The sequence below is a fragment of the Papilio xuthus genome, unplaced genomic scaffold (genome assembly GCF_000836235.2).
Source record: "Papilio xuthus unplaced genomic scaffold, Pxut_1.1 DF825928.1, whole genome shotgun sequence".
In the NCBI taxonomy this organism is placed as follows: Eukaryota; Metazoa; Arthropoda; class Insecta; order Lepidoptera; family Papilionidae; genus Papilio; species Papilio xuthus.
Genome location: NW_013532721.1, coordinates 5,148,329 through 5,171,525, shown reverse-complemented (window position 1 = coordinate 5,171,525; position 23,197 = coordinate 5,148,329). Strand labels below are relative to the sequence as shown.

The following is a 23,197-nucleotide window of genomic DNA, read 5'->3' as shown; positions in this document are numbered from 1 at the left end:
CAAAATACACCATCAAATCGATATTATTTAAATAGCTACAGTAACAAAGGTTACATACAGCACACAAACAATATTGCTGTTATAAAACAATTAGTCTACATTCTACATCGTGGAATATATCAATCCCTGTCTAATTATTGCACCATTCTGTGACACCCTGTATAATCGTTTATTTTTAAACCTATAGAAATGTAATTATTTTACAAAGTATAATAATATTTTACTATTTTTACAAATAACATGATTTACATGAGTTGGTAAACTATTGCGATTAAACCCAAAACGTTTCAAAACATACAGAGGTTATTTATACTACGGATTTTTATTTACAACACTAGTAGCCTTTTAAGGAATATTTGCGCCAATATCTTAGTTATAAATGGTTGTTAAGAAAGATCGAGAATCAGAAGAAAATAATTTAGGTTTGAAATAGATAATGACGAAGGCCATATGAAGCAGTAGATCAATGGAGAAGCTACATGCTGGCGTCTTCTGCTCTGAGGCGGGCGTCCTCGAGGCTCTCCCTCGTCTCCTCGCTGCCCGATTGGCCCGTCTCATGCCCTGCCTCATGATCCGCCTTGTGTCCTCCCTTGTGCCCAACTCGCCTCGCCTCCGACCCTGTCACTGCTTCTGGAAGTTAATCAAATCATTTTATTGTAGATTATCCGTTGCCTACATAATATGTCAAAACACTATAGCTGAATCCCACAATAATTGCAATCATTTTAAAAAAAAAATTATATACTCGTAGTATAGTTAGTGTGGCGATGGTACCTTTGTCCGGAGCGTTGTTTACAGGCGGCTGCGCTCCGGCTGGCGAACGCGCCTGCTCGGCTAGGCCCTGCGCGCTGGCTGCGCCCCTGCCGACCACACCACACATTTATTTTGTTTGAAGCCATGCTTGTTAGAAAAGCACACAGCTTTAAATTACTATCTACAATAGTTTACCTGTAGTTTTTAGAGTTGTAGAGAAAGTTGACTGCGTTGTATCCGAGTGGCGTGCCGAGCAACATGGGGGGCTCAGGCTGTGCAGCGGGCGCGACGGGTGCAACGGGTGCGGGGGGCGCGGCGCGCAGCTGCAGGGGGGACACCACCTGCATCGAGGGATCCACCAGCAGCGTGTTCTGGTAGCCTGTGACGTCACAGTGCGGACCCGTTCATTAAGCGTTACTCTTTACATTTTTATTCTCTAGAAAATAACATGATTGACATTGTGTAATGTAGAGTACGTACCTCCAGCGTAGTGCCCCTGCGGCGCGGCGGCCACGATGTACACGGGCTGATATCCTCCAATAGTACCCGGCCTGACAACAGATCAAAACATAAGTATATAATGGGTTCCGTGTACCGCAGCCTGTATGTATGTATGGCGAAGTGGCAGTGCTCACCTGTAGCCCGGGACCGGCATGTGCACTATGAAGACCCGCTGTCCCGGGACCAGGCCGGGGATGTTGCCCGCTACGGGAGGCTGCCGGTCAAGACATTCACGTGCTATTCAGTATTAGTCATAGTATTATGTCTGTGAATCATCCTTATTCATTGATTAAATAAATAAAATTTTATATACAAAGGTATTGTTTAACTAAATATGGTAATAAAATTAAAATATGTATATTGACGTGACGTGATGAGTGCGTTTGTACCTGGGGCGGCTGCAGGGGCTGCTGAGGGGGTTGCACGCCGGGCACCAACTCCACCTCGCTATCAGGCTCCAAGGTCTCTAGCCGCGCCGCCCGCGATGGCACTGGGTCAACCAAACAGTTGTAATACTCATTTTTCTAACCATATACCATAGGAATGAAAGCATGGGGTCAAAGTCTAGTCGCTGGTGGGCGATCAGCCGTTTAGTGTGTTGAGCTCAAAAAAGGTAAAATACAACATGTTTTGTTACAAACTACGACGTGTCATGTAGAAAATCTTAAACATCTAAATGATGTCTCAGAATAAGCAGTGCTAACAAAAAGTTTCCTCAGCACTGAAAATAATATTAATCTTCAGAGTTTTAATTTTTTTATAATATGTCCTTTTCCCTAGTGTCCTCGGAATAGGGATTAAAATTTCAACATAATCTGTCAAGCGGTTCAGTAAGAGAAAAGCACAAACCAGATATAATCGTAAAAATAATATTTACCGTTTTTCTGTTGTGCCAACGTGTAATAATTTACCATTTCTGGACTGTCCATGTAATAATCTAATCTGAAATAGAAAATGAATTAGATCAATAAAATCGAATCGCACTTGACATCATATTATTATATTTCAAGTATGAAACCTCTGGATATTTTTCGATCAAAATTCATTACTCAATGGATAGCTTAGGTGTGAGAATTTAGAAGAAGCGAGAAAGTATTCCTTTACTGTCACCGCCACGGCCACTGTCCGCCAATTCTCTGTGTCGCAGAGGGGACGTCGTCTGGATACTCACGGACTAATGTGGCGGCGATGTGTAGCGGAAAAGAAGTGTGGCGAGGAGGGGGGCGCTGCTTGTGCAGCCACGCACAGCGCCGCCGTCGCCAGCTGTAGCTGCAATAACAATACAATAGGTGCGGGTGAACACTACATATTAGGTGTCGCTATCCGTAAGAATAACCGGTACTGTTCATTACATGCTGTCGCCTGAATTGTATGGAACTCGATGGTTTTTACCAGTCCTAACCAAAGGAGATTTTAAAACCAAAAGAGAATTAGGAACTATACCGCTACAAAGCCTCACTTAGTTACATTTTTGATATGAACGAATTAATGTCCATGTATATTTCTATACTTCTTGCCAGGTATTTTTTACAGGAGAAGGGGACAAAGAGCCACGTTGTCTTTTGTCACATTTTAGGCGATCCTAAAATTATTTTAATCTGACGCCCATGTATATCCGCAACGTCAGAGGAACCGCAGATGCGTTGCCGGCCTTTAGGGTAGGAGTACGCTATTTGTAAGTGCAGCGTTGCATATCCCATTCCCTCCCCATCTTTATTATTTTATCTTTATTATTAATTTCTTATCTATTTTATTTTTTAGAATATGTAAACTCCTAATAGAACTCACAGCGTCAGTGACGACCAAAATTTTAGATCTTGATAACTTTAGCGAGATACTCGGCTACTCGGCGTTACAGTCCGTTATGCAATGACACTTCGGAAAGTCAACTGATGTGTCGTAATAAAATGAAACGTGTTATATTTTCCTCGGCGCATGCTGAAGGATGACAGCTGCTCGGCGCTGGCCGGCGCTGGCCGTCGCGGCGTACGTGCTGAATTACAATGAACCATAGAAGACTGCGCTCCCTAAACTTGTTATAGCAACATCGAAGCACTAGCTAATAATTAGCGTTTTAATTTACAAGATAATAAAACATTCTTTGACCTTTATAAATAAATTATCTAATAGACGTTGAGTGAATAATCAGTTGGGAATATGTTGTATCGATATGTCCATGTGATTGAAACGAATGCGGAATAAAATGCCATTACTTACATTGTTCGCGAGCTGCGAGACGGTCGTCAGTTTAATCTGCAGCTATACTACTCTATACTAATATTATGAAGTGGAAAGGCTTCTATTTTTGGATGTAATTAATATACTGAAAAACTAATGGATCGATTTCTTTGCTATTAGAATGTAACCTTATTATCACTGAGCACCATAAGCTATATTTATTATAACAAAAGTAATTTAAACATGCATAAACAGTAAATTTCTGCGCACCGCCTAGAGTTACAAAAAAATTGTGGATGAGAGAATTGTAGGTCTCTTACATCTAAGTTATTTGAAAAGATAAAGTAAACATAAATTTTACATTGCCTTTTTTATATACACGGAATATTTGCAGATAAAGTCCCTTAAAATAACAACCATTAGGTGCAAGTTTCCCGCGTTCGCGTTCGCGTTCGCGTTAACAAAGCAATAGTTATCAAGCATCGAGCAGACGAAGGTAAGTATTATGTCAACAAAATAGTTGTAGTGCGGCGGCTGCCAGCATTCTCGCGAATAAATTACAATAAATGAATGTTAAATGTGTTTGTTTGTGTGTTTACATCATCTGCGCTTGTCATCAGATGCTCGTGCGCGATACATCGCACTCCACACGTCTTGTGGCAGGAACAGCAATTATTTTGCCTACTATTAATGTTTATTTATAACGAGTACTATTCAAGCTCAACATGTAAATAATGTAGACTGCTACCAGAGTGAAATATAAAACCTTTTTATTAATAAAAGTCCTAAGTTAAAAAGCATTTAAGGTAACCACAGATCATAAATATAAACATTAAAGAGGCAGTGCAGACGAACAAGGAGAGCTTTGTTTTAATGCGTAATGTTAAAGTGAGAAGTCATTAAATTGGGTTCTTCTAATATCCACCGTAAAAATTTACGTATGTGTTACAATATCGTTCAATGACTTAAGATGTCAGTCAGCCCCAGGTGTGGGTCAGTGGTGGGCAGGTCCTCGACGTGTCGGCCGCCCGCGCAACGTGTCTCAGATAGTCACTCGCCACTCGCCACTCGCCACTCGCAACTCGTCACCTTACACTTTCAGATCACGTTCACTAAAGGTTTTATCTTGCGCACCATCAAGGGCTTTTTGTCTTTTTCGTTGATTTTAATCCGTTATCATATTATTGCATCATGTTAAAAAAATTATCGCATTTTATCACGTTAACAGCGAGGTCAAAATGTGCTTATAATGTTTGTGCGCAAAAAGACAAAAGTATTGTAACACAGCCGTGAATGCGGCTTTAAGATAATTTACACACTTAGCTATTCTGAAACTACAGAAACTCGCTCTGAATAATATACGCTGATTCGATTGACTACAATACATATGATATAGTAGGGGTTATTGCAACCTCTTCATTTTTCTAGGAATCTCCGTAGGCAATTAATTGTGTAAGAAGACAGACACAGTGTCTGAGGTGCGCAGCGCTATAGCGTAGGTGCGTGAGGAGCAAACTGTGAGATGCGAGTCCAGCGCACCTCATGCTCACTGCGCGCAATTCTGTCGGCGTCGGAAGGAAACAGTGGCCATTAGTATGTGCTGCGTGCACCCGCGCGGGCCTTCACCTACTTGCGCTCCCACACGCACCCACGTCCAAAGTCTCTGGGGATTTATGACGACCCTCCCAAAGTGCCAAATACATTGCTAGAGGATCGAATAGCCTAGTGGACCGGATAGGGAAGAAAAGGATTAAGTGTTCCTCCTGATGTTACGTACAAATTGCAAACAATCGACATCCGCAACGTTTACAAGAGTTACGGGTGCGTAATGCGTACAATCGCGTATGGGACAATCGCGTCCTCGGGCATCACGCGACATGGATAGATGTACTTCCAAACACTATTTTATTTGTTCACTTTGTACTATTTATAAAGTAAGTTTTGATTAAGATATGATTTCAAATTCGGGTATGAAAAATGTTTTAGTTTTTTTTTTTCAAAAAAGAAAATGTAAGTGAATAGTAACGGTTCCCTTCATATATCACGATATCCTCACCCGCAAGGTCGTTCACCCGGTCAAGTCCTGGTAGCTTAATGTGTTACTGTCCGTACTACCGAAATGTAGCAACATCGTGAGATACTGGAGCCAGCCTGCGCGGTTCATTGGCCACTTTGTTTGTATGTAAATGGCCAAAATGTATTTCTGAGTAACGCAGATTCTACTGAGGAAAACATAAAGACGGATTGTAGATTATTTGGAAGTCAAAAAACCGTTTTATGTAGTATGACGTGTTTTAATTTTAACTGATATATCTCGTTGGATACTTCAGCGTTTCCGAGTTTAACTAGATGATATCAAATGTTGTTCTATGTCATTGAAACTCGGAGATCGGCACTACATTTACTAACTACAACGGCCTCTGAGTTTTTATTACTATACGTCGCGATAAAGCACAATTTCAATCGAGATGTAACTTTGCTCATTGATTTTGTATAATTACGCAAATTTTGAGTGTACAGCGGAGCGCTTAACATATCTCAAATTTAAATGAAAACACTTATTAAGTACGTTAGAGTGGTTTTGAAAAATTGCGTTAAAACATATTACATGACAAAGTGAACTCAAACCAATGAGAATATTGAGTGGAGATATGTAACGTAATACCATTTCTTAAATATAGATGTTTAAATGTTAAAAAATGGCGTAACGATGTAACTGCTAATAGTGGTACAGCGCGCTTCCCATTGCGTGAAATGGCGCAAGCGACGCGGCAGTACTTCCCGTAATTGTGGAGCTTGCCAGCAGCGGGACAAGCCTCGCCGGCTCTACTGCGCTACTTCTGCTTGTACCATCGTATTGCTCAACGCTAATGATGCCATTCTACCAAGAATTCATTTTAAGAATTTTCCCAAATACATGAGACACAAAGATATCTACTCATAGTAGGTGAAAGAGTTTATTAACGAGTACTTTGGTTTGAGGTTTATGCTCAAGCTGAAAAAATTTGAAGAAAATGTTGATTATTCATTGTCTTACGATGATTATTCATTGTATAACAAGTCAAATTGAATTTTTGTGTAATTACATCGTTTGTGAGAGATTCAAGTCTCGTGATGACGTCACAACAAAATACCAAATTCCTTTGATTGAACAATATAATGAGTTATTCGCGTATAAAGAATTGATAAACGCGTAATAAGTCGTCACCTAGATTATATTTACAATGTTAATGCTGTGTAGGCAGACTTACAGAGAAGGGTTACGAAAATTGAAATACAGACAAATAAAACTTTTAGATTGGAAAAAATCAAAAGGGCGATGTTAATTTTAATGTACAATATTTTTAAAAAGCTTCGAATGAGATCATTCCTTGTTTAATATTTTACTTGCATATATTATGATTGTCATTAACATTAACAAGGGCAGAAGTCGGATTGTATATTTTAAATATTAGTAATAATTAAATAAACACGTATATCGCTAACCAGATGTTATGCTACAACATGCAATAAATATTTTGTAAACCATAGTAACTAACAATAAGTGGTTAAAGTAAACATAGCTAAAATATTTACAAAAACTTGTGTTATTTATATACTGGTGTTGTTAATTCGTCATTTCCTCGGATTTTTTTTCAGGAAAATAATTTACTATACATTGATTTTTCAGGAAAATAATTTACTATACATTGATTTTTCAGGAAAATAATTTACTATACATTGATTTGTAAAATTATTTCCAAGTCGGACATTCCTTCATCAATTTAACTATTGGTAGACATATACTCGATTTTCAGTAAAATTTAATTATCCTAACACTTACCATCACAGTAAAAATAAATCAAATCTTCAGTAAAAATAAATAAGTAATTATGGAAACGATATCAAAGTGCAAGTAACATATTCAATTATTAACCTCTATTAATAAGGAATTTTTCTGGCGACCTAACAATAATGTATCAAAATTATTATATAAAAATGTGTTCAGTGGTTCAATTCAAATATAAACAGTTATTTTAATTTTTTATTAAAATAATATTTTATACATATTATATAAATTTTAAATCTTTTTTTAAATTTTAAAACTTTCATTGTAATATTTTTTTTTCGTAGAAAACAAAAAATATATTTTTGCGAATAAAAAATAGATTAGGTACTCACAATAGCGGTGAGCGACATGTCGGACGTCAGGTAACGAGGTAACAAGCACTACAATACAGCACGAGGGACAGCGCGGACAGTGGAGCCGGCCCGCCGCCACCTGCCGGCTTTATACCGCGTCGCGGCGGGTTGCGCACGCGCACCGCACGCCGCCCTCCGTCTGCACCTCAACGCTCAGTATAGCGCAAATTTAGGTATACCTGTGATAAAACAATCAAATTTCCTTATTGAAGTAAGTAGGAATACTTAGCAGTACTATGAAGGACTAAGCTTACTGTCCGACAGTGGCGTTATGCCCCGGCCTACAAGCAACAATGGGTGACAATTCATAGCAATGATACCCTTCAGACGATTTCTCAAACGTTATTATCTTACTAATATTATAAATGCGAAGGTTTAGACGTATGAATGGACCTTTGTCAGAAAGTATAGAGAGAACGGCTAAAGGGATCACGCTGAAATTTGGCAAAGAATATAGTCTGAAAAAACAAATAGGTTTCTACCTAACATTTTATTATTTCACACTGATAGAGTCGCGGATAAACGCTAGTATTGCATATGAACAAACAAATTACGATCAGTATCTTTATATCGCAAACATTTATGTTTCAAAAGCCCAAAGGTATTTCAATGGAATATATTATTTTATATTGAGTTCTCAACTAATGGCTAATTGAAGCACTATTTCCTTTCTCCCTTTTTCCGTATTACAATGACATGGCAGTGTGGTCAAAATGTGTAATGTGGTTTTGCTGGTGAACAATAGTTGAGATACATAAATTCACAAAAACATGAATAAACACTCTCATTAGAATGAAGTAGACGTTATGACGCATAAGAGCACAGGAACAAACGCACAAAATCTCCTCATCATTATATATATACAATACGTTTTTATGTTTGTCAGTTAAGCTTTTGTCCCAAATACAAATTACGATGAATCTTAGGTAGTAGTAAAACTTATTGATACTCTGAGAACTTGCTCACATTTTGTTAGTCAGTTAATAACAAATTAGACAATAACTGAGCATTAGTTCCTTAGGATCATTTGGCGCGTCGCCAGCCTACAGCCACCAGTCTACAGCCGCCGCCCACCACCGCGCACTCTCCGGGCCGTCAACGCGGTGTTGTCCTGGTGATGCCGATGTAGTGATTTATTGTTACTTTGTTCACAACACCTGACTCAACTTGGGGAAATGCTGTTTTCCAATATCCGCCTAGGAGCTCCGTTAGCTAAGGAAAAATATTAAAGTGGCATTGTTTTGGACGCCACCGCAAGACAAAACAATTTCTCAATGATTGTTATATCCTTTCATATGTACAGAGTTCTACAGCATCTTGTAGATTTGATACTTTAATAAAAACGTAACATATAATATTATGTTAGTTTATCATAATCGTAAAACAAAATAGGAGTGACAAAAATATTTATAATTAAGTACCGGTTCCCACGTAATATAGAATCTTGCAAAGAAAAACTTATTGAGAAAGTTTGTTATTACAGCGCGCAGTTCACAAGGGAGCATTATTAGCATTCCGAGCGGAAAGCTGCACACTTAATGGAGATCAAAAGATTTATTCTACGTTAAAGATAGGGATTTCATGTTACTTGATGAACGTATAGAATTGCTATAAAATTTTGTATGTAACTACATATACCTACATATTTAGAAATCAATTTCCTATCTCTGAGGTAGAATTTATAGAAGCACAAATTTAAAATGAAAATAAATTCTTTATTGCAATACACTATTTTACAAACGTCACTTTGTTTACGTTTTCTCGATGAGAATTGAAAATAATGGCGAGACAAGAGAATTTGTTATTGTTAATTTTTTCAATGGTTAATTTACGTGTAATATTTTCTCGTAAACGACGGTCCTCTGTGTTGACAAACAGAGGAAGTGAAGAGTCTCCAAAGGAGTATTTCTCAGTAGCGGCCGGCGAATGTTTGCCGAATGTTGGCAAATGTTCCCTTGAACCAGAGTCGCCGTTGCGCCTGCGCAAGGTAAAGTTCCGATCACCTTGAGAGGACGTCCGCTGATAGCGTTTTATGACGTTGTTAACTTTTATCCTTAATACTCCAAGAATAAGAAATTAATGTCAGTAAAGTCATTTGTTGGTACGACCAATGCATGATCAGAAGCGAAACAGAATGCCTGTCAAGTTACTTTATTGTGGTAACAGTTTTTTACCTGGTCCGATTACAAACCAGCGAATTTCATTATCTATAGGTGACATAATAGAACACGTGGACGGTGTAAACGCGTATTAATCCTGTGAAACGTGTCAATTAAGAGGCGCGACACGTGGCGGATTATTTACCATTTTGTTTGAAATATGTTATATTAACGCAAAAGTTGAGTCATAGGCAATTAAGTTAAAATGTAACATTACGCGTGTTGTTTATAACAAACATATTGACACGCGTATAACTGGGGCACACCCACTGCAGCTGCGCACTTACATACATCTCAAAGGATCTCTTACTCTGAGGTAACACAGGAACCATTTTGCATCATCTAGAATCTAGATAAATAAATATACGCTGAATAAAAACACCAAGCTGTCAGTATTTCTATTCTAGAAAATTTGAGAATCAGCTAATTAACCTTGACAATAATAAAACTTACGATTTACGTACGAATATAAGTATGTTTGTCACTGCCAATTACATAAAAAGTCATAACGTCAGAGATAAAGCTACTAATGACATTTCCAAAATGTATACTTAAAACTTTAAGCCTTCAAACAAAACCAATGAAAACATCATAGAGCGGCAACTACATGTGATATAACGAGTGGTCGCATGCCAGTTTCACAGGAGAATATACAAATATAGATAAATTTGTAGTAAAAGGAAGACTTGATGAATATGCAAGTGGGATTTTTTCTGCAACATGTCCGCGAGCCGACGACGCTGATTCACAGCCGAATAATTCTGTCCACTTCACCTTTGTTCAAAGTAAAAGCGTTGCTTAGAACAACGCAGTCTTTAGCAATGTGACGCTATTTTCCTGGCGGTTTTTTATGATGTTCTCTTTATATTTATTGCTTGTACACTCTGTAAATTGACTCGAGCTTATGTCAATGACTTTTTTTTATGATTCAAGTTGAGGTGAAGTATAATTTAAATACGATTTGGATACATTTCTTAAACATTTCTGATAATTCAAATTATTTTTAAGGGCAGGTGAAGACAAGGTATGGAAATGTCCGCTTTTTCTTCGATCCGACTTAAAAGCATTTGTTAACTTCAGTGCCAGTTAATTCCATATATATTTATTAGTTCGCATCCCCACTACCGCTACCATCAGCGCCAAAATGGCGAAAATAAAAGAGGCATAAAATACTACGGCTTATAGCCTGTCTATTTATAGAAGTCAATTAGTAAAAATAACTCATCAAAATAATGAGACAGATAAGGTAGAGTATTGTTCAAAATTAACAAGTACATTTTGTGATGCCGACTTTCAATAAGCCTATTTTGCTGATATATTATTTAAAATACATCGTTTTATTAAATTAAACAACGATCACTAGATTACATTTAGGATGAATCAATATCTACTGAGTTTAAATACCACTACTACTACTACTGCATGTGGATATCGCGTAAGCGCAGGCTGGGGGTTCGAGATAACATCTTTCCGGTAACAGGTGACAGGTGACAGGCTACGTGCGGTGACGTGTTGATGTGATGTACCGTTAGGGCGCGAACAACTGATGACTCATAGACTCTTCTGCTACGGGGAATAAACAATTTGGTACATGTTCAGATATACTTAATACACGAGAAATAAACAGTTAATTCTCTGACGTAATCTTTTGTGTACAATTCCTATGTAGATATTAATTTATAACAGGCGCTTAATAACAGGAAATATAAAAGAGTTTTTTTTAAATCACAGGCGTTCCGAGTAATTGTTGTAAAATTTTGTTTCAAAAGCATTGTTTTAAAATGAGATGCTGATAAGTTTGGTTATGTAGTTTCGACCATTTTCGACCAAATAATATTTCAACTTCAGAAGTGCATGTAATTTCCGGACACATTACATTAGACGGTTCCAATGACATGCCAAAATAATAAGAAAACAATTGTTAAAAATATAAAATAATTTACTTAATTTTATTTAATAAATAAAAATCGACAATAATTTAAAACCAATGAGTGGAGAAGATCACCTATATTTTTTTTATAACTTAACGAAAGAACATTGAGAAATGTAAGGAAAGTAATATCAAGGACTTGGAATTAATGGAATATCGTTATTTACAATTTACTGAAGACACATTTAACATTTGTAAGACATGAGTGAGGCTTAGTGCTTCTTGTTGCGCGGCTGCAGGCTGCGGCGTAATTGGTTGATTTGGAAGTCGATGCCAAGTAGGGCGGGGTTGATGCCGGCGATGGCTGTGCCGACGGGACGCGCCAGGGCCACGCCGCTCGTCGCCACCGCCGTCCCCACCGGCCGCGCCGCCGCCAGGCCTGTCTCGCCGATCACCGCCAGACCTTCAATAAATAATAATAATGTAAGATTAAATGTTTACATGTACCTTATTGTCTTACTTTTACTATTTGGAGCTTTTTTAGCTTCTATAGTGAGATGCATAGGTCTACATAGAGAATTATGAAGGTAGGGTCATTTAATACTTTTGTTTTACATGTACTAACCGACGGGCTTGGCCTCAGCGATGCGCGCGTCTCCAAGCGCCGCGTCTTCGTCCTCGTCGTCGTCGTCGTCGTCGTGCTCGGGCGCGTCGATGCCGATGCCGTCGTCGCCCTCCTCTCCCACCTGGAACCCACAAGGAAAATCTCATTTATACATCTTTTCAAAAGCTATTTTATTTATGAATAGAAAATTTGTATACAAATACGCTAGTAGTACTAAGCCTTAGTGTTAAATAATAGTCAAAGTTTCTTACAACCCAAGAGTATACCTGATAATAATTTTGCTTCATTCTAATTTACATTTAATCGATTTGTAAATGAATGTAAGTAATCGTTACTTACATCATCATCGTCATCGTCGTCTCCGTAGCGGCGCAGCAGCGTCATGTTGGCGTTGAAAAGTGCGTCGATGTTCTCCCCGATCTCGTCAATCAGTTTGACCGTGTTGGAGGCGGTGTCGCTGAGCGAGGTGAGCTGAGTCCTGAAGCGGGCTCTGTTGTTGTTGTTCAAAGCGCCGGTTCTCCTGCCCAGCGTGAGCAGTTTGAGCGCGGTGCCGGCGAGCGTGCGCAGGCTGAGCAGGTTGGTGGCCAGCACCCGCGTCAGCAGGCTATCGTCGTTGTTCTTCACTATGTTCTCGCTGCTAATGCTCTCTTCTGCTACTATCTTTTCGCTTACGACGAATCCTTTTGTGTCTTTCTGTACTTCTAAGTATTGACCTTTAGCGCCTCCGTAAAATGGAAGATATTGTGTAGACGCCCTATAAAATATTACCTTTATTTATTTATATAAACCTTTCGAACGAACTGTAATATGGCGCGCACTTTTTATTTCTTCTACTACATGTTATTATCAATGTTGTGAATTTGAAATGGAATCTTATTTAAAGTAGGATACTTTTATTTACAGTTTGATATTGTTAAATCTTTATATTTTAAAAACGTATTTTTTTCATTCTATTTAAATAACTAATACTAAAAGATTTTTTACATTTTAAAACGAAAACGGCAGAAAACACAAAAGTACTAAAGAAAGAAACCAACTTCTTAGTGGTAGAAATAAAACAATTGCTTTCATTTGGGTTTATATTTTTAAGTTTATTGTTATTAGTCGATTTTATAAATTCGAAAAATAGCTTCAAGTACGTGGTCGAAGATATTTTTGGAAATAAATTATTCAAATATAATTTGAATAAGTCCATTATTTTAGTCGGTTTTGAAGTCATAGAGGTAGAGGTCTGACTGAGCATGCGCGATGCCGCCCGGCCCCGCCACCGCCGTCGCCTCGGGGTCGTAGGCCACTGCCACCTGTTTGTTTCTTCCCACTATCACCTGCGATATCGGATTAGCAATCGCAATTCCATATGGTCCAGTTAGCGCGTGCGCTCTCGGGTTTAAATGTATGACTATCGTAGAATTATCAGAAAATCCTTCCTTAAAATCCATTCCGTTGTAATAATATTCGGCTGGATTGTTGGTATCCAAGTTTCTTCTAATATTTTTTATACGTTCTTGTGGGACGTTGTCGTATCTAGTGAGCGGGTAAAACAAGTAAATGTTAGTTCATTTATGATAGCATGAATTAACAAAGACTAAAATCATCTCTCCTCATACGGATGATAATAAATAACAGGACCGGTAGCCACAAGTCTTCCTTCTGACAATGGGTTAAATGATCTCGGCATCGATCCATCTAGGGATTGTTGATGAAGGCGTGATACGAGTGATGTTAGGTCGGTGTACGGTGATAAAGCGATGACGCGTGCAGCGGGCCCAGCGACGGCGAGGCCCCCGGGCTGCGTGTAGGCCAGTCCGCCCGGGCCGACGATGGCGGTGCCGCCTCGCCCTGCCGTTGCCACGCCACCCGGCCCGGCAATGGCTACACCGCCCCTTCTCACTTTCATTTTGTTAATAAAGAAACCTGGGCTAGGAGCAACAGGTTTTTTGTTACCGAACCAAGTAAAATCGCTGAAGGGAAAGCGCAAGTCTCCATCGTTTTGAACCACTTCCTTCTCCTGCTCCACTTGCGGCTTCTTTGTTTTGGTTCGTGTTAGGAGCGGCTTTATAGAAACTTTTTTCGATTTCTTTCCATTGTCTGCATTTTGTACGGGACTCGGCGTGGGAATATTTCGTTTTTTAAGAGAACGAGTTACCCTTGCATGACGTTTTATGTTTGATACAAGTGGAGGATCATCATTTGATCTGTTTTCAAGATTGTCGCCAAAAATGTCACTTTCGATGTAATTTGTTTCGTGTGACTTCTGTCGTCGACTACAGACGTCGGCGCTTTGTCCGATTTCAAAAAAATTGTTCCATCCTCCGCCGTGCAAAAATCCAAGGAGAGGATCTTTAACTAATATTGGAAAAAATGAGGCGAGCGGCCATTGAAATTGAAATGGGAATGATGGTGATTCTTGTCTTGTTTGATAAATGTTCGGTCGCAATGAGTTCACTGCACTCTTTGTATTAATTAAATCAGTCGTAGCGGGGACAACCATAACAGGCATACTAGTGATGTAAGGTAAAGGCATCGCGGGCAAGATATCATTATTGATGGAATTTGAATCAAATCGTAATGCTTTTGATCTTTCAAGACTTTGGCTTATATCGTCAACATTATCTATGTACTTGTCAAGTTGATGTTGTTGCGAGAACGGGCGAGCCTTGATGGATGCCACGATTTGTTGTATTTTATCAAATGTTCCTTCATCAATGATGTATTCAGCTCCAGTTTGTGCTCGTCTGCTCGAGACTACATTTTGCTTACCCGGTTCGCTCAGACCTTGATTGATAGTTTCGATTTGCTTAAGAATTTTATTAGTATCAGAATTCGTGGTATTTTCGGAGTGCGACAAAGATATTTCGTTATTATCTTCAGATTTGTTTGTCGTTTCTTCCCTTGTGGTCTGCGCTGAAGGTCTGAAATATACATACGTATATTTTTATAGGAATTCTTGACCGCAGTCGATGACCAAGCCCAAGCGGATTAATATTGCGTGCACTGTACAGTGTAGCGGTGCTATTGTATAATATTTATAATGAATGAGCATACCTGAACCAGCGAGGCGCGTACTTTTATAACGTAGAAGTGTCCCGTAGATTTGTACACTACAATGTTAGTTTGTGCGAATGCATTGCGTCGCGCGGTGAGTGCTAATGAGGCGGTGGTGAGTGTTAAGTAACAGATAAAAGTGGACTCGTTTTAGTGGCTTTGTTCTACAATGTCCTATTATACTGATTAACTTTACAATACTATAAATAAATTTTTAATTATTATTGTAGTAATATATCCGACATCCAAAAGACGTCTTTTAGCAACAGAATCAAAAACAAAAGCAACTTACACGCTCGCCGGCATGGTGGCGACCTCTAGCGCCGCGCACGTCAACATCAACTGAAACGTTAAAAATATATATTAAAGATACATATTTAATGAATTCAAGTCGCTCATTTCGATAATATTTATAATATTTCTGTTATGCGGTGTTTTTGTAAACTTTAATAAAAAAGTTGGGTCAAAAATATATACTGAAATATTTACCATTTTTCTAGTTTGTAGTATAAATATGTGTGACCATATCTAAGATAAATGTTTGTCAATCAAACAAGTGCGACTTGAATGACCGTGTCAGTTGTTTTGGCTTTCGATGGCCCAGATAGTGCGCGTCTGAGTACAAGTGCGGTGCTTGTCGGATAGTTGAAACACCACTTATGTTCAAATGCGTTTAGATGTTCATCTGACTAACAACAGCATTTCTAGTCATGATTTAGCGAGAGGTGACGCCAATGTTAACCATAAACACCTGCTGTTTAGGTCTAGTTTCGTTTTGTATCGATTTACGCGCGATACAGCGCTGAATGTGAACTTGGCCTTAATCTTGAACTTGTTACATTTTAGTACATGTTTTATTAAATGACATTTACTTGGCCATTTTTGTTCGAAGAATGTAGACTACGCTTACATGTGTACTATGAACGGACAAGTTATTAAATTTTTGTCTTTAATAAGGCGTTGATTGATTGTTATTCTCTAAATATAAAATAGGTAATGAGTTTACACTCGATACTGAACTTTCTTAGCGGAGCTGTTAACTTTCTTCTAGACTCTGTGGCTTTTACTTGCTCGAGATATTCAATAAATAGCTGAGCTTGGCTCCGGGTCGCGAGGAAGCTAATAAATAATAATTCAACCGACTTTCCATCACGAACCTAATGATGTTTTTGAGTAATAATGACTCACATACGAACTGATACAACTTGTAGAAGTTGGCAATGGGAACGGATATCGGTCTAATGAGCAAAGAACATCTTAAAATATGTCGTTGTTTTTTGGTTTAATCAACAAAGTCGCTAATCGGGCAATGATATCGCTTCAATGTTCAATTTTTATTGTATTGGAAAGTTTGCGATGAAGTTCAGATAAGAAATATGTTTATTTTTGATCGGACAGAGAAGTAATTGGTGAAAGCAATGAGGCCGTCGGAGACCGCACAGAAAACACTAGCTTGCTGAGACGCGGTGTGCTTATTGATTATAATACTATATATATATATATATATATATATATATATATATATAGTATTATAATATATATATATATAGCATCTGGCTGTGATATAACGTCATAAATTCTCACAAAATTTTCTATTCTATATTCTATTCTATTGTTATTTAATGATTACTAATTAGAAGTGGCTTGTAATATAGTATTTTACTCGTATATATGTATAATGTACGAAGGCAATGCATTAAACTAAAGTCTACCCACTTTGTTTTTATCAATGTCATTAAATTAATAGGTCTTCTACACAGTAAAAACAAACGGAAAGTTTTATTAAAGAGAAAGTTTCAATTCGTTGTTTTTATATTATTTGTTACGCAATTTAAATGTGAAGGCAAAATAATATCGAATTACGAGAATTACGTTACATATGTTAATAATATATTTAAATGGATTATGTTATAATGAAACACCTACACCAAATTCAGAAACGTCACTTTAACTAGAAAGCCCAGTCCCAATGTTGTCCGCTTCTTGGCTTGTATTTATTTCTTCTCATGAATTAAACAACAGAATGAGTCAGACAGCAAAATTATAAGGCTCAGTACAGCAGGGTTTGTAAATAATATGCAGCCTAAGGTACCGGACGTGATCTCGTTTGCAGGAATAGAGAGGATGCGGTAAATCTGTTGTTGGGAAAGTGTGTATTACTTAGTCAGTAATCAGTTACTAGTTCACAATTGCCAAGCTGCTGTGAGAGCTCAGCACGGACACAGGACACAGGACAATGCAATGAATGGGATTGAATTACTTTAAATACAAAGTGAAAATATTCAATGTTATCTGTTACATAAAGTTTTAAGTTACATGATGTTATGTGAGATTCTATTTTATTTTAATTTAAAACTAAATTGGGAAGAAAACTGGGAGTTTTGTAACTTTAACATATAATAATATAATTGAATTAATAAAAATTATTATTCTTTAATTTCATTTTAGAAAATGTACAAAAAGTTTATTGATTATAATTTTGTCTCGAACTGTAAAAGACTACTAATTAAATAAATTCAATATTCTAATAAAAAAAATCTAAAATTTTAGGTAAACTTAAAGAGGAAGACATTATGGCGGTGGTATCCTGCGGTATGTATGATAAATAATATCGTCAATCAAACGAAGCCGAAGAATAATTTAGACGCGTCAATCTTTAAATCAAATAATAAAAGCTAATGAATATTTATAAAACGACTGTATCTAAGAGACAGCGGATACTCACATTGATGAGGATAAATCTGTTAGAAAAACAAAGTAGAGTGACTAAATGATATCGATATAAAGGCATGTTTTGTTGACGAAATTCGCGGAGGATCAGGATCAATGACCTGAGTATTAATCACAATGACTTTCTTAACTTTGTGCCGTGTGACTTTGTCTCGACTGACCGTACGTCTCCACATTATTTATGTTTTAATTTAATCACAGATTTTTCAACAAAATGATTTTGATGCACGGAGGAGGCGGAGTGCAAGTCCCACACAACATTAATAGTCTCTTTGCTTATCGTAACAATACATTATTCTCAGTACTTGTGTAGTATTGCTGATATTATACATCGGCTCATTTGTTATCGACGATAAAGTATTCTTTGCATATTATTTTCAATATGTTTATATTAATACTGGCTAGAAGTTTTTTTTTAGAGAATGTTGTGATTTTCTTTTATTAAATATTCGACATTTAGGAGTAATCCATGGAAGGGAGATATCGAATAAAAAAGTCCTTTAATGAAGTCATAATCGGTCAGTTAAAAATCCGAGCGCGTCCTGCGTCAAGGCCGCGATCAGTTTGTCCTGCCGCACACGGAATTATATATGTTAATATTTAGTTAATGGAATTCTATTAGTTACACTGATTTTGAACGTTTGGATATTAATTAGATCTATTTTAGTTAATGATATAATAGATCCTGTTACATTCCAATATGTTATATCAAATTGTTTCCTAACTCATCTTATTACGTATTCTCTTCACATTATAATGTAATGTTATACATAAATAAAACGTAAATAATTTAAAAGACTTGGATAGTGAACATGATTCTGAAATTAACACGCAGTGATATCTTTGTAGAGTTGAGGCATCAACTCAACTAGCTTGTTTATATGTACTTTATATAAAACGGGACAAGCGAAATAAAACAACTTACTGAGTCCATAACAGAATTTGTGAATAATAATAAAATGCAGAATTTAGGTTTGCGTGACTAACGCATGTGCATTTTATCAGTTTTTGGCAAGACGCAGGCTACGTGAGGCGAACTTAAACGCACATTACTTGCCTAAGTTACAAGCGACCCGCGTCTTATAATTTTGTTTCCCCTAAATCTATTGATAGAGTTAGTTTATTTTAATTTTACACTAAAGTGGTAAGGTCCTTGCGGATCAAAATAATTAACTAGTAATAAAGTGATCCGTTCTTAAAAAAAAAATTGACTCGAGCAGAAAATCGCTCGCACAACCCATATCCTTGCATACGTTGTATAGAATCGCACCTAACAACTGGCAAACCTAGTTGCAGTGATAGTTGCGCTATTGTTTGTTTCCGGTAGGTGCGATACAAAATTATTGTTAAAAATTACAACTAAAACATATACAAAATCAAAAACATTGGATGTAGTGTTAAAAGGTTGAAATAAATAAATATAAAAAGAGAAGCGCTTGAGCCGGTCCCGCCGCATACCTGTGAGCTACGCCTAGTGCACAAAGTATCAAGACTCGCTTACCGTAATCACCAGTTTTTGTGACATCTCGCCTTTGCCTCGATTTATTTCATAAAAAAACAATAACATAAGTTGTGTTACAAACGCGCGCACTGGCCCGTGGTCGAGGCGTGTTTGACGCTCGCCGCGGACTCACAAGCTTTTTGCTCAATCTTATTTCGCGCACCTACTACGTGTTCCTCTCGCCTCGCAGCGAGGAACGAACGAGGCGCGACAAATGACCACAAGACTCACAGATAACGGGAAGTAAAGACGTTTTATTATTGAAACGAAAACTGTCCTAATTTTAAAAAGTAATTATTTCCTTCGAGCTAAAGCTCGGAAAGTTAAAAATAATTAAAATATTTAAAGATTAATTGATTAAAAAGAAAAACAAAAAATGGTATTCTCGAAGCATAGATCAAATATCATTCAAACATTCTAATAATTAACTTGCAAGTTTTTGTGCCGCTTCATTATCGTAATCGTTCAATAATTCAACTGTAAAGGCGAATGTATTACAATAATCGGTCACAATCACCTAGTCTAGTAACCTTTAGCTGAGACGCGAGATTTAAGGTCCGATTATTGTTTTTGTCACGAGTCTAGCAATTTGTTTAGTCTCGGTATCTCACAGAACTATTTTATTTTTAGAGCGGGATTTTTGCATTGCTTCTAGTGGTTTAGTAAGAAATCGATTTTTTTACAATGTGCTATCGACTTGTGGTGTTAATTTAAATGTAAATATTTGTACAAATATCTCGAGGGCGAATTAGAATCGAGTTCGCGTGGTAAGGAACTAAGGATGGGAAATGTGAAAGTCTAAGTGACTTTTTTAATTTTTCTTTTTCGAAAAAGGTCATTACTTTTATTGTTTTTTTTTAATAGAGAAAATAAATCTCATAACATTTGAAAGTAAAGTGTAAGTAATATTTTACATATTAAATTATATTTTATTCATGTAACAAAATAAATGTTTATTGTATTTTTCTAAGCGAGTTCTAAATTAATGAACAAAATTACTGTATGTATTGAGCATTGTGAGATAAATGGATAACAAAATAGTTGATATATTTTATCGACATAACTCGACAACAATTCCTCGCCGCACTAGCTGAGACGAACTTGAACTTGACCGCTGACTTTTTGAAAAATTACGACAAGTTTTGATATCTGACCAAGTTTTTGTAAGCTTCCTTTTTTAATTCAATATTTTTAATTAGTTTACGTCAACAGCTTATATGTCTACAGTTAAAACAATTCAAATATTAAATAATTATTTTATTTTTATAAATAATTCGGCCAGATATGATGGATACGGCTGTAACGATTTTCTTTGTTGTTACGATATAAGATACGATTAAAATATTTTTAGTTACTTTATTACATTACTTTCTGATTTATGTAAGATTCCGCGTGTTACTGTAGTTATATTGCATTAAATCTTTTAACATTTAGTGTAACATCATGTTCTACAAAGTTCTATTAATGATTAAGTGATGTGTCAAAATGATTTGAGACGCACCATCAATCCAGTTCCGTCGACCTGTGCGGTGGACTGCCGAAACATTTGCAGATAAACATGCCATCTCTATTATTCTCTTTATAAAATAGAGACAACAATATGTGTTTATACAGGTGCGTTGACAGTGGTCACCGCGGTCACGGTAACAGTGATAGAGCTAAATAATCGGAGCGTTGATCCCTGACTTGTCTAATTCCGGTTTATTAAGCCAATAAATTTGTTATGGCCTCAATATAATTAGTTTTAAATAAATTAACAGACATATAATGAACAAAAAACTCTGATTTTTCTTAGTTCTTTGTCCAGAGTGAAATTAAATATACGTAACTGTAAATAAACTTACATTCACGTATTCATTTTTAACTAGTTAATACGTCAATAGATCACGGAACTAAAATTTAAAATATTATACATTATTTTATTATTTTAATAATTCGTTTAATGTCACTTATCGTAAGCAGATCTGTTTATTTAAAAAGTGGTTTACAGTTACATATATACTTAGCAAATCTCATTTAAGGCTTTATTATAAAATAAATGTTTCAAAATAGGGGTAACGTGGGCTGAGGATTTAGACTCAGTAACGGTATCTTAACGACAACTATTCTTTTTAGGGATAAATGTTCTAAAAACCGTTTATCAACTATTCAATTTAGAGTTAATACGTACGTCATGTTGCACGCCCAAACTACATCAAATTAGGAATAAAATATTAAATTATACAAGCTTCTCAAACGATGTTGAGGTCAATGACGCAACGAACACATGACGATCAAAATTTATCATATAGGCGTTAAGTTACGTTATTAAATGTTAAGTGATAACTAAAGTGTTAACTTTAATTAAAAGCACAAAAAGCAATACTTGCGGAGATGTTAAGTACCTCAGACTATAATTATACACTACACGTTATCCTGCATTTTGTCCAACGACAAAATGATAAAAATAAAATTTATTATGTTTGGTGATTTAATGATGCTGGACTCAAACAATAATTTAAAGTAATGAACTAAAAGGTGTAACGAGTGACGAGAATGTTAAGACTACCTTGACATTTGTAGAGCAATAGAACTTGATATCATTTATAAGTATTTATAAGTACCGAAATCCGATCCTTGATATTTGTAGAATGGTAATTTCGTTCAGATCAAAGTAGCCATGTTGATTGACACGCACTTTGAGATATAGATGTAACGTATTATAAAATTACATTAATATGGTTTGTTGTTAAAAAATGAAAATCTAGAAATAATCCACATTCCAAAAGTATAAAACCGGGTTTCTTGTCTTCTAGGTCCGCCTACGACATTTTTTGCTTGAGGACTAATCTGTTAGATAAATTAATTAAAATTTGCAAATATCTTGACCTTTTTCTAGACCAATACAATATTATGTATACTTTCACATATTTATTTATTTATAAGTGTGACATTTGATAATTCACTTGATTCATGTTTACTGTAAAAGGGAATAAGCATTATTCATTGTTAATTATGAATAAGTCCTCACTCGTTTTAACAAAATCTCTATCAGAATCATATCATACTAATCTACTATAAATGCTGAAGTTTGGATGGATGTTTGTTACTACGTATCTTCTAAACGGCTTAACAGATTTCAATTTAATTTGACACATATGTAGAACATAGTCTGGAAGAATATGTAGACTACTAAGATCTTATTCGCACTCAATAACCCGGACGATGTCGCGGGCAAAAGCTATGTTCAATAAACTGAAAGAATTACCGACGTCACTCTAATAAATTTAAACGGGTTTTAATAAATCATTACGTTTAATATTAAGATTTTCCGTTGACATTTTGTTGGGCCCATTACAAGCATAAATTAATTTATTATTGAAGTTTAAGGTTGTGAATAAAATACGGTTACTTATAATAGCTTGCTTTATAAAATCATTGTATGACGTAACTCACACATCTATCTTGTCATGCACTAAACCCCCCCTCACATTAAAATTGTGTCACTTAACTTAATCTAATTATTCATTAAAAAATAGTTATCGCTGGGAAATGTTGACCATGTACCAGAGATCTAAACAAGTCATCTTTCAGTCTTTCACATAATTAATATTATATTTTAATACTTATCTCAATAGAAATGTATAATAATTTACATCAAATCAAAGTGTATA

General features: G+C 36.4%; 3 protein-coding genes across 5 annotated transcripts; all 3 read right to left on the bottom strand.

The window, feature by feature from the left end:
- Positions 1-7: 7 nt before the first annotated feature.
- On the bottom strand, positions 8-7,690 carry LOC106125528 (uncharacterized). Of its 2 annotated transcripts, none has more exons than XM_013322765.1 (9): positions 7,594-7,690; positions 2,426-2,523; positions 2,132-2,196; positions 1,644-1,744; positions 1,389-1,468; positions 1,234-1,304; positions 949-1,132; positions 775-860; positions 8-630 (listed from the first exon to the last, which is right to left on the bottom strand). In XM_013322765.1, exons 1-9 carry the CDS (start codon positions 7,609-7,611, stop codon positions 476-478), a joined length of 858 nt encoding a protein of 285 aa, XP_013178219.1. In that variant the 5' UTR covers positions 7,612-7,690; the 3' UTR covers positions 8-475. The 2 variants fall into 2 exon arrangements, with proteins under 2 accessions (XP_013178219.1, XP_013178220.1); XM_013322766.1 differs by having other exon boundaries at positions 8-627.
- A 4,075-nt stretch (positions 7,691-11,765) lies between these two features.
- On the bottom strand, positions 11,766-19,720 carry LOC106125429 (uncharacterized). Of its 2 annotated transcripts, XM_013322628.1 has the most exons (5): positions 19,545-19,688; positions 15,606-15,655; positions 12,608-13,022; positions 12,269-12,389; positions 11,766-12,106 (listed from the first exon to the last, which is right to left on the bottom strand). In XM_013322628.1, exons 1-5 carry the CDS (start codon positions 19,608-19,610, stop codon positions 11,916-11,918), a joined length of 843 nt encoding a protein of 280 aa, XP_013178082.1. In that variant the 5' UTR covers positions 19,611-19,688; the 3' UTR covers positions 11,766-11,915. The 2 variants fall into 2 exon arrangements, with proteins under 2 accessions (XP_013178082.1, XP_013178081.1); XM_013322627.1 differs by lacking the exons at positions 11,766-12,106; positions 12,269-12,389; positions 12,608-13,022 and adding an exon at positions 13,843-15,180 and having other exon boundaries at positions 19,545-19,720.
- LOC106125430 (uncharacterized) lies at positions 13,407-13,728 on the bottom strand. Its single transcript, XM_013322629.1, has one exon. It carries the CDS (start codon positions 13,705-13,707, stop codon positions 13,468-13,470), a length of 240 nt encoding a protein of 79 aa, XP_013178083.1. The 5' UTR covers positions 13,708-13,728; the 3' UTR covers positions 13,407-13,467.
- Positions 19,721-23,197: the final 3,477 nt, after the last annotated feature.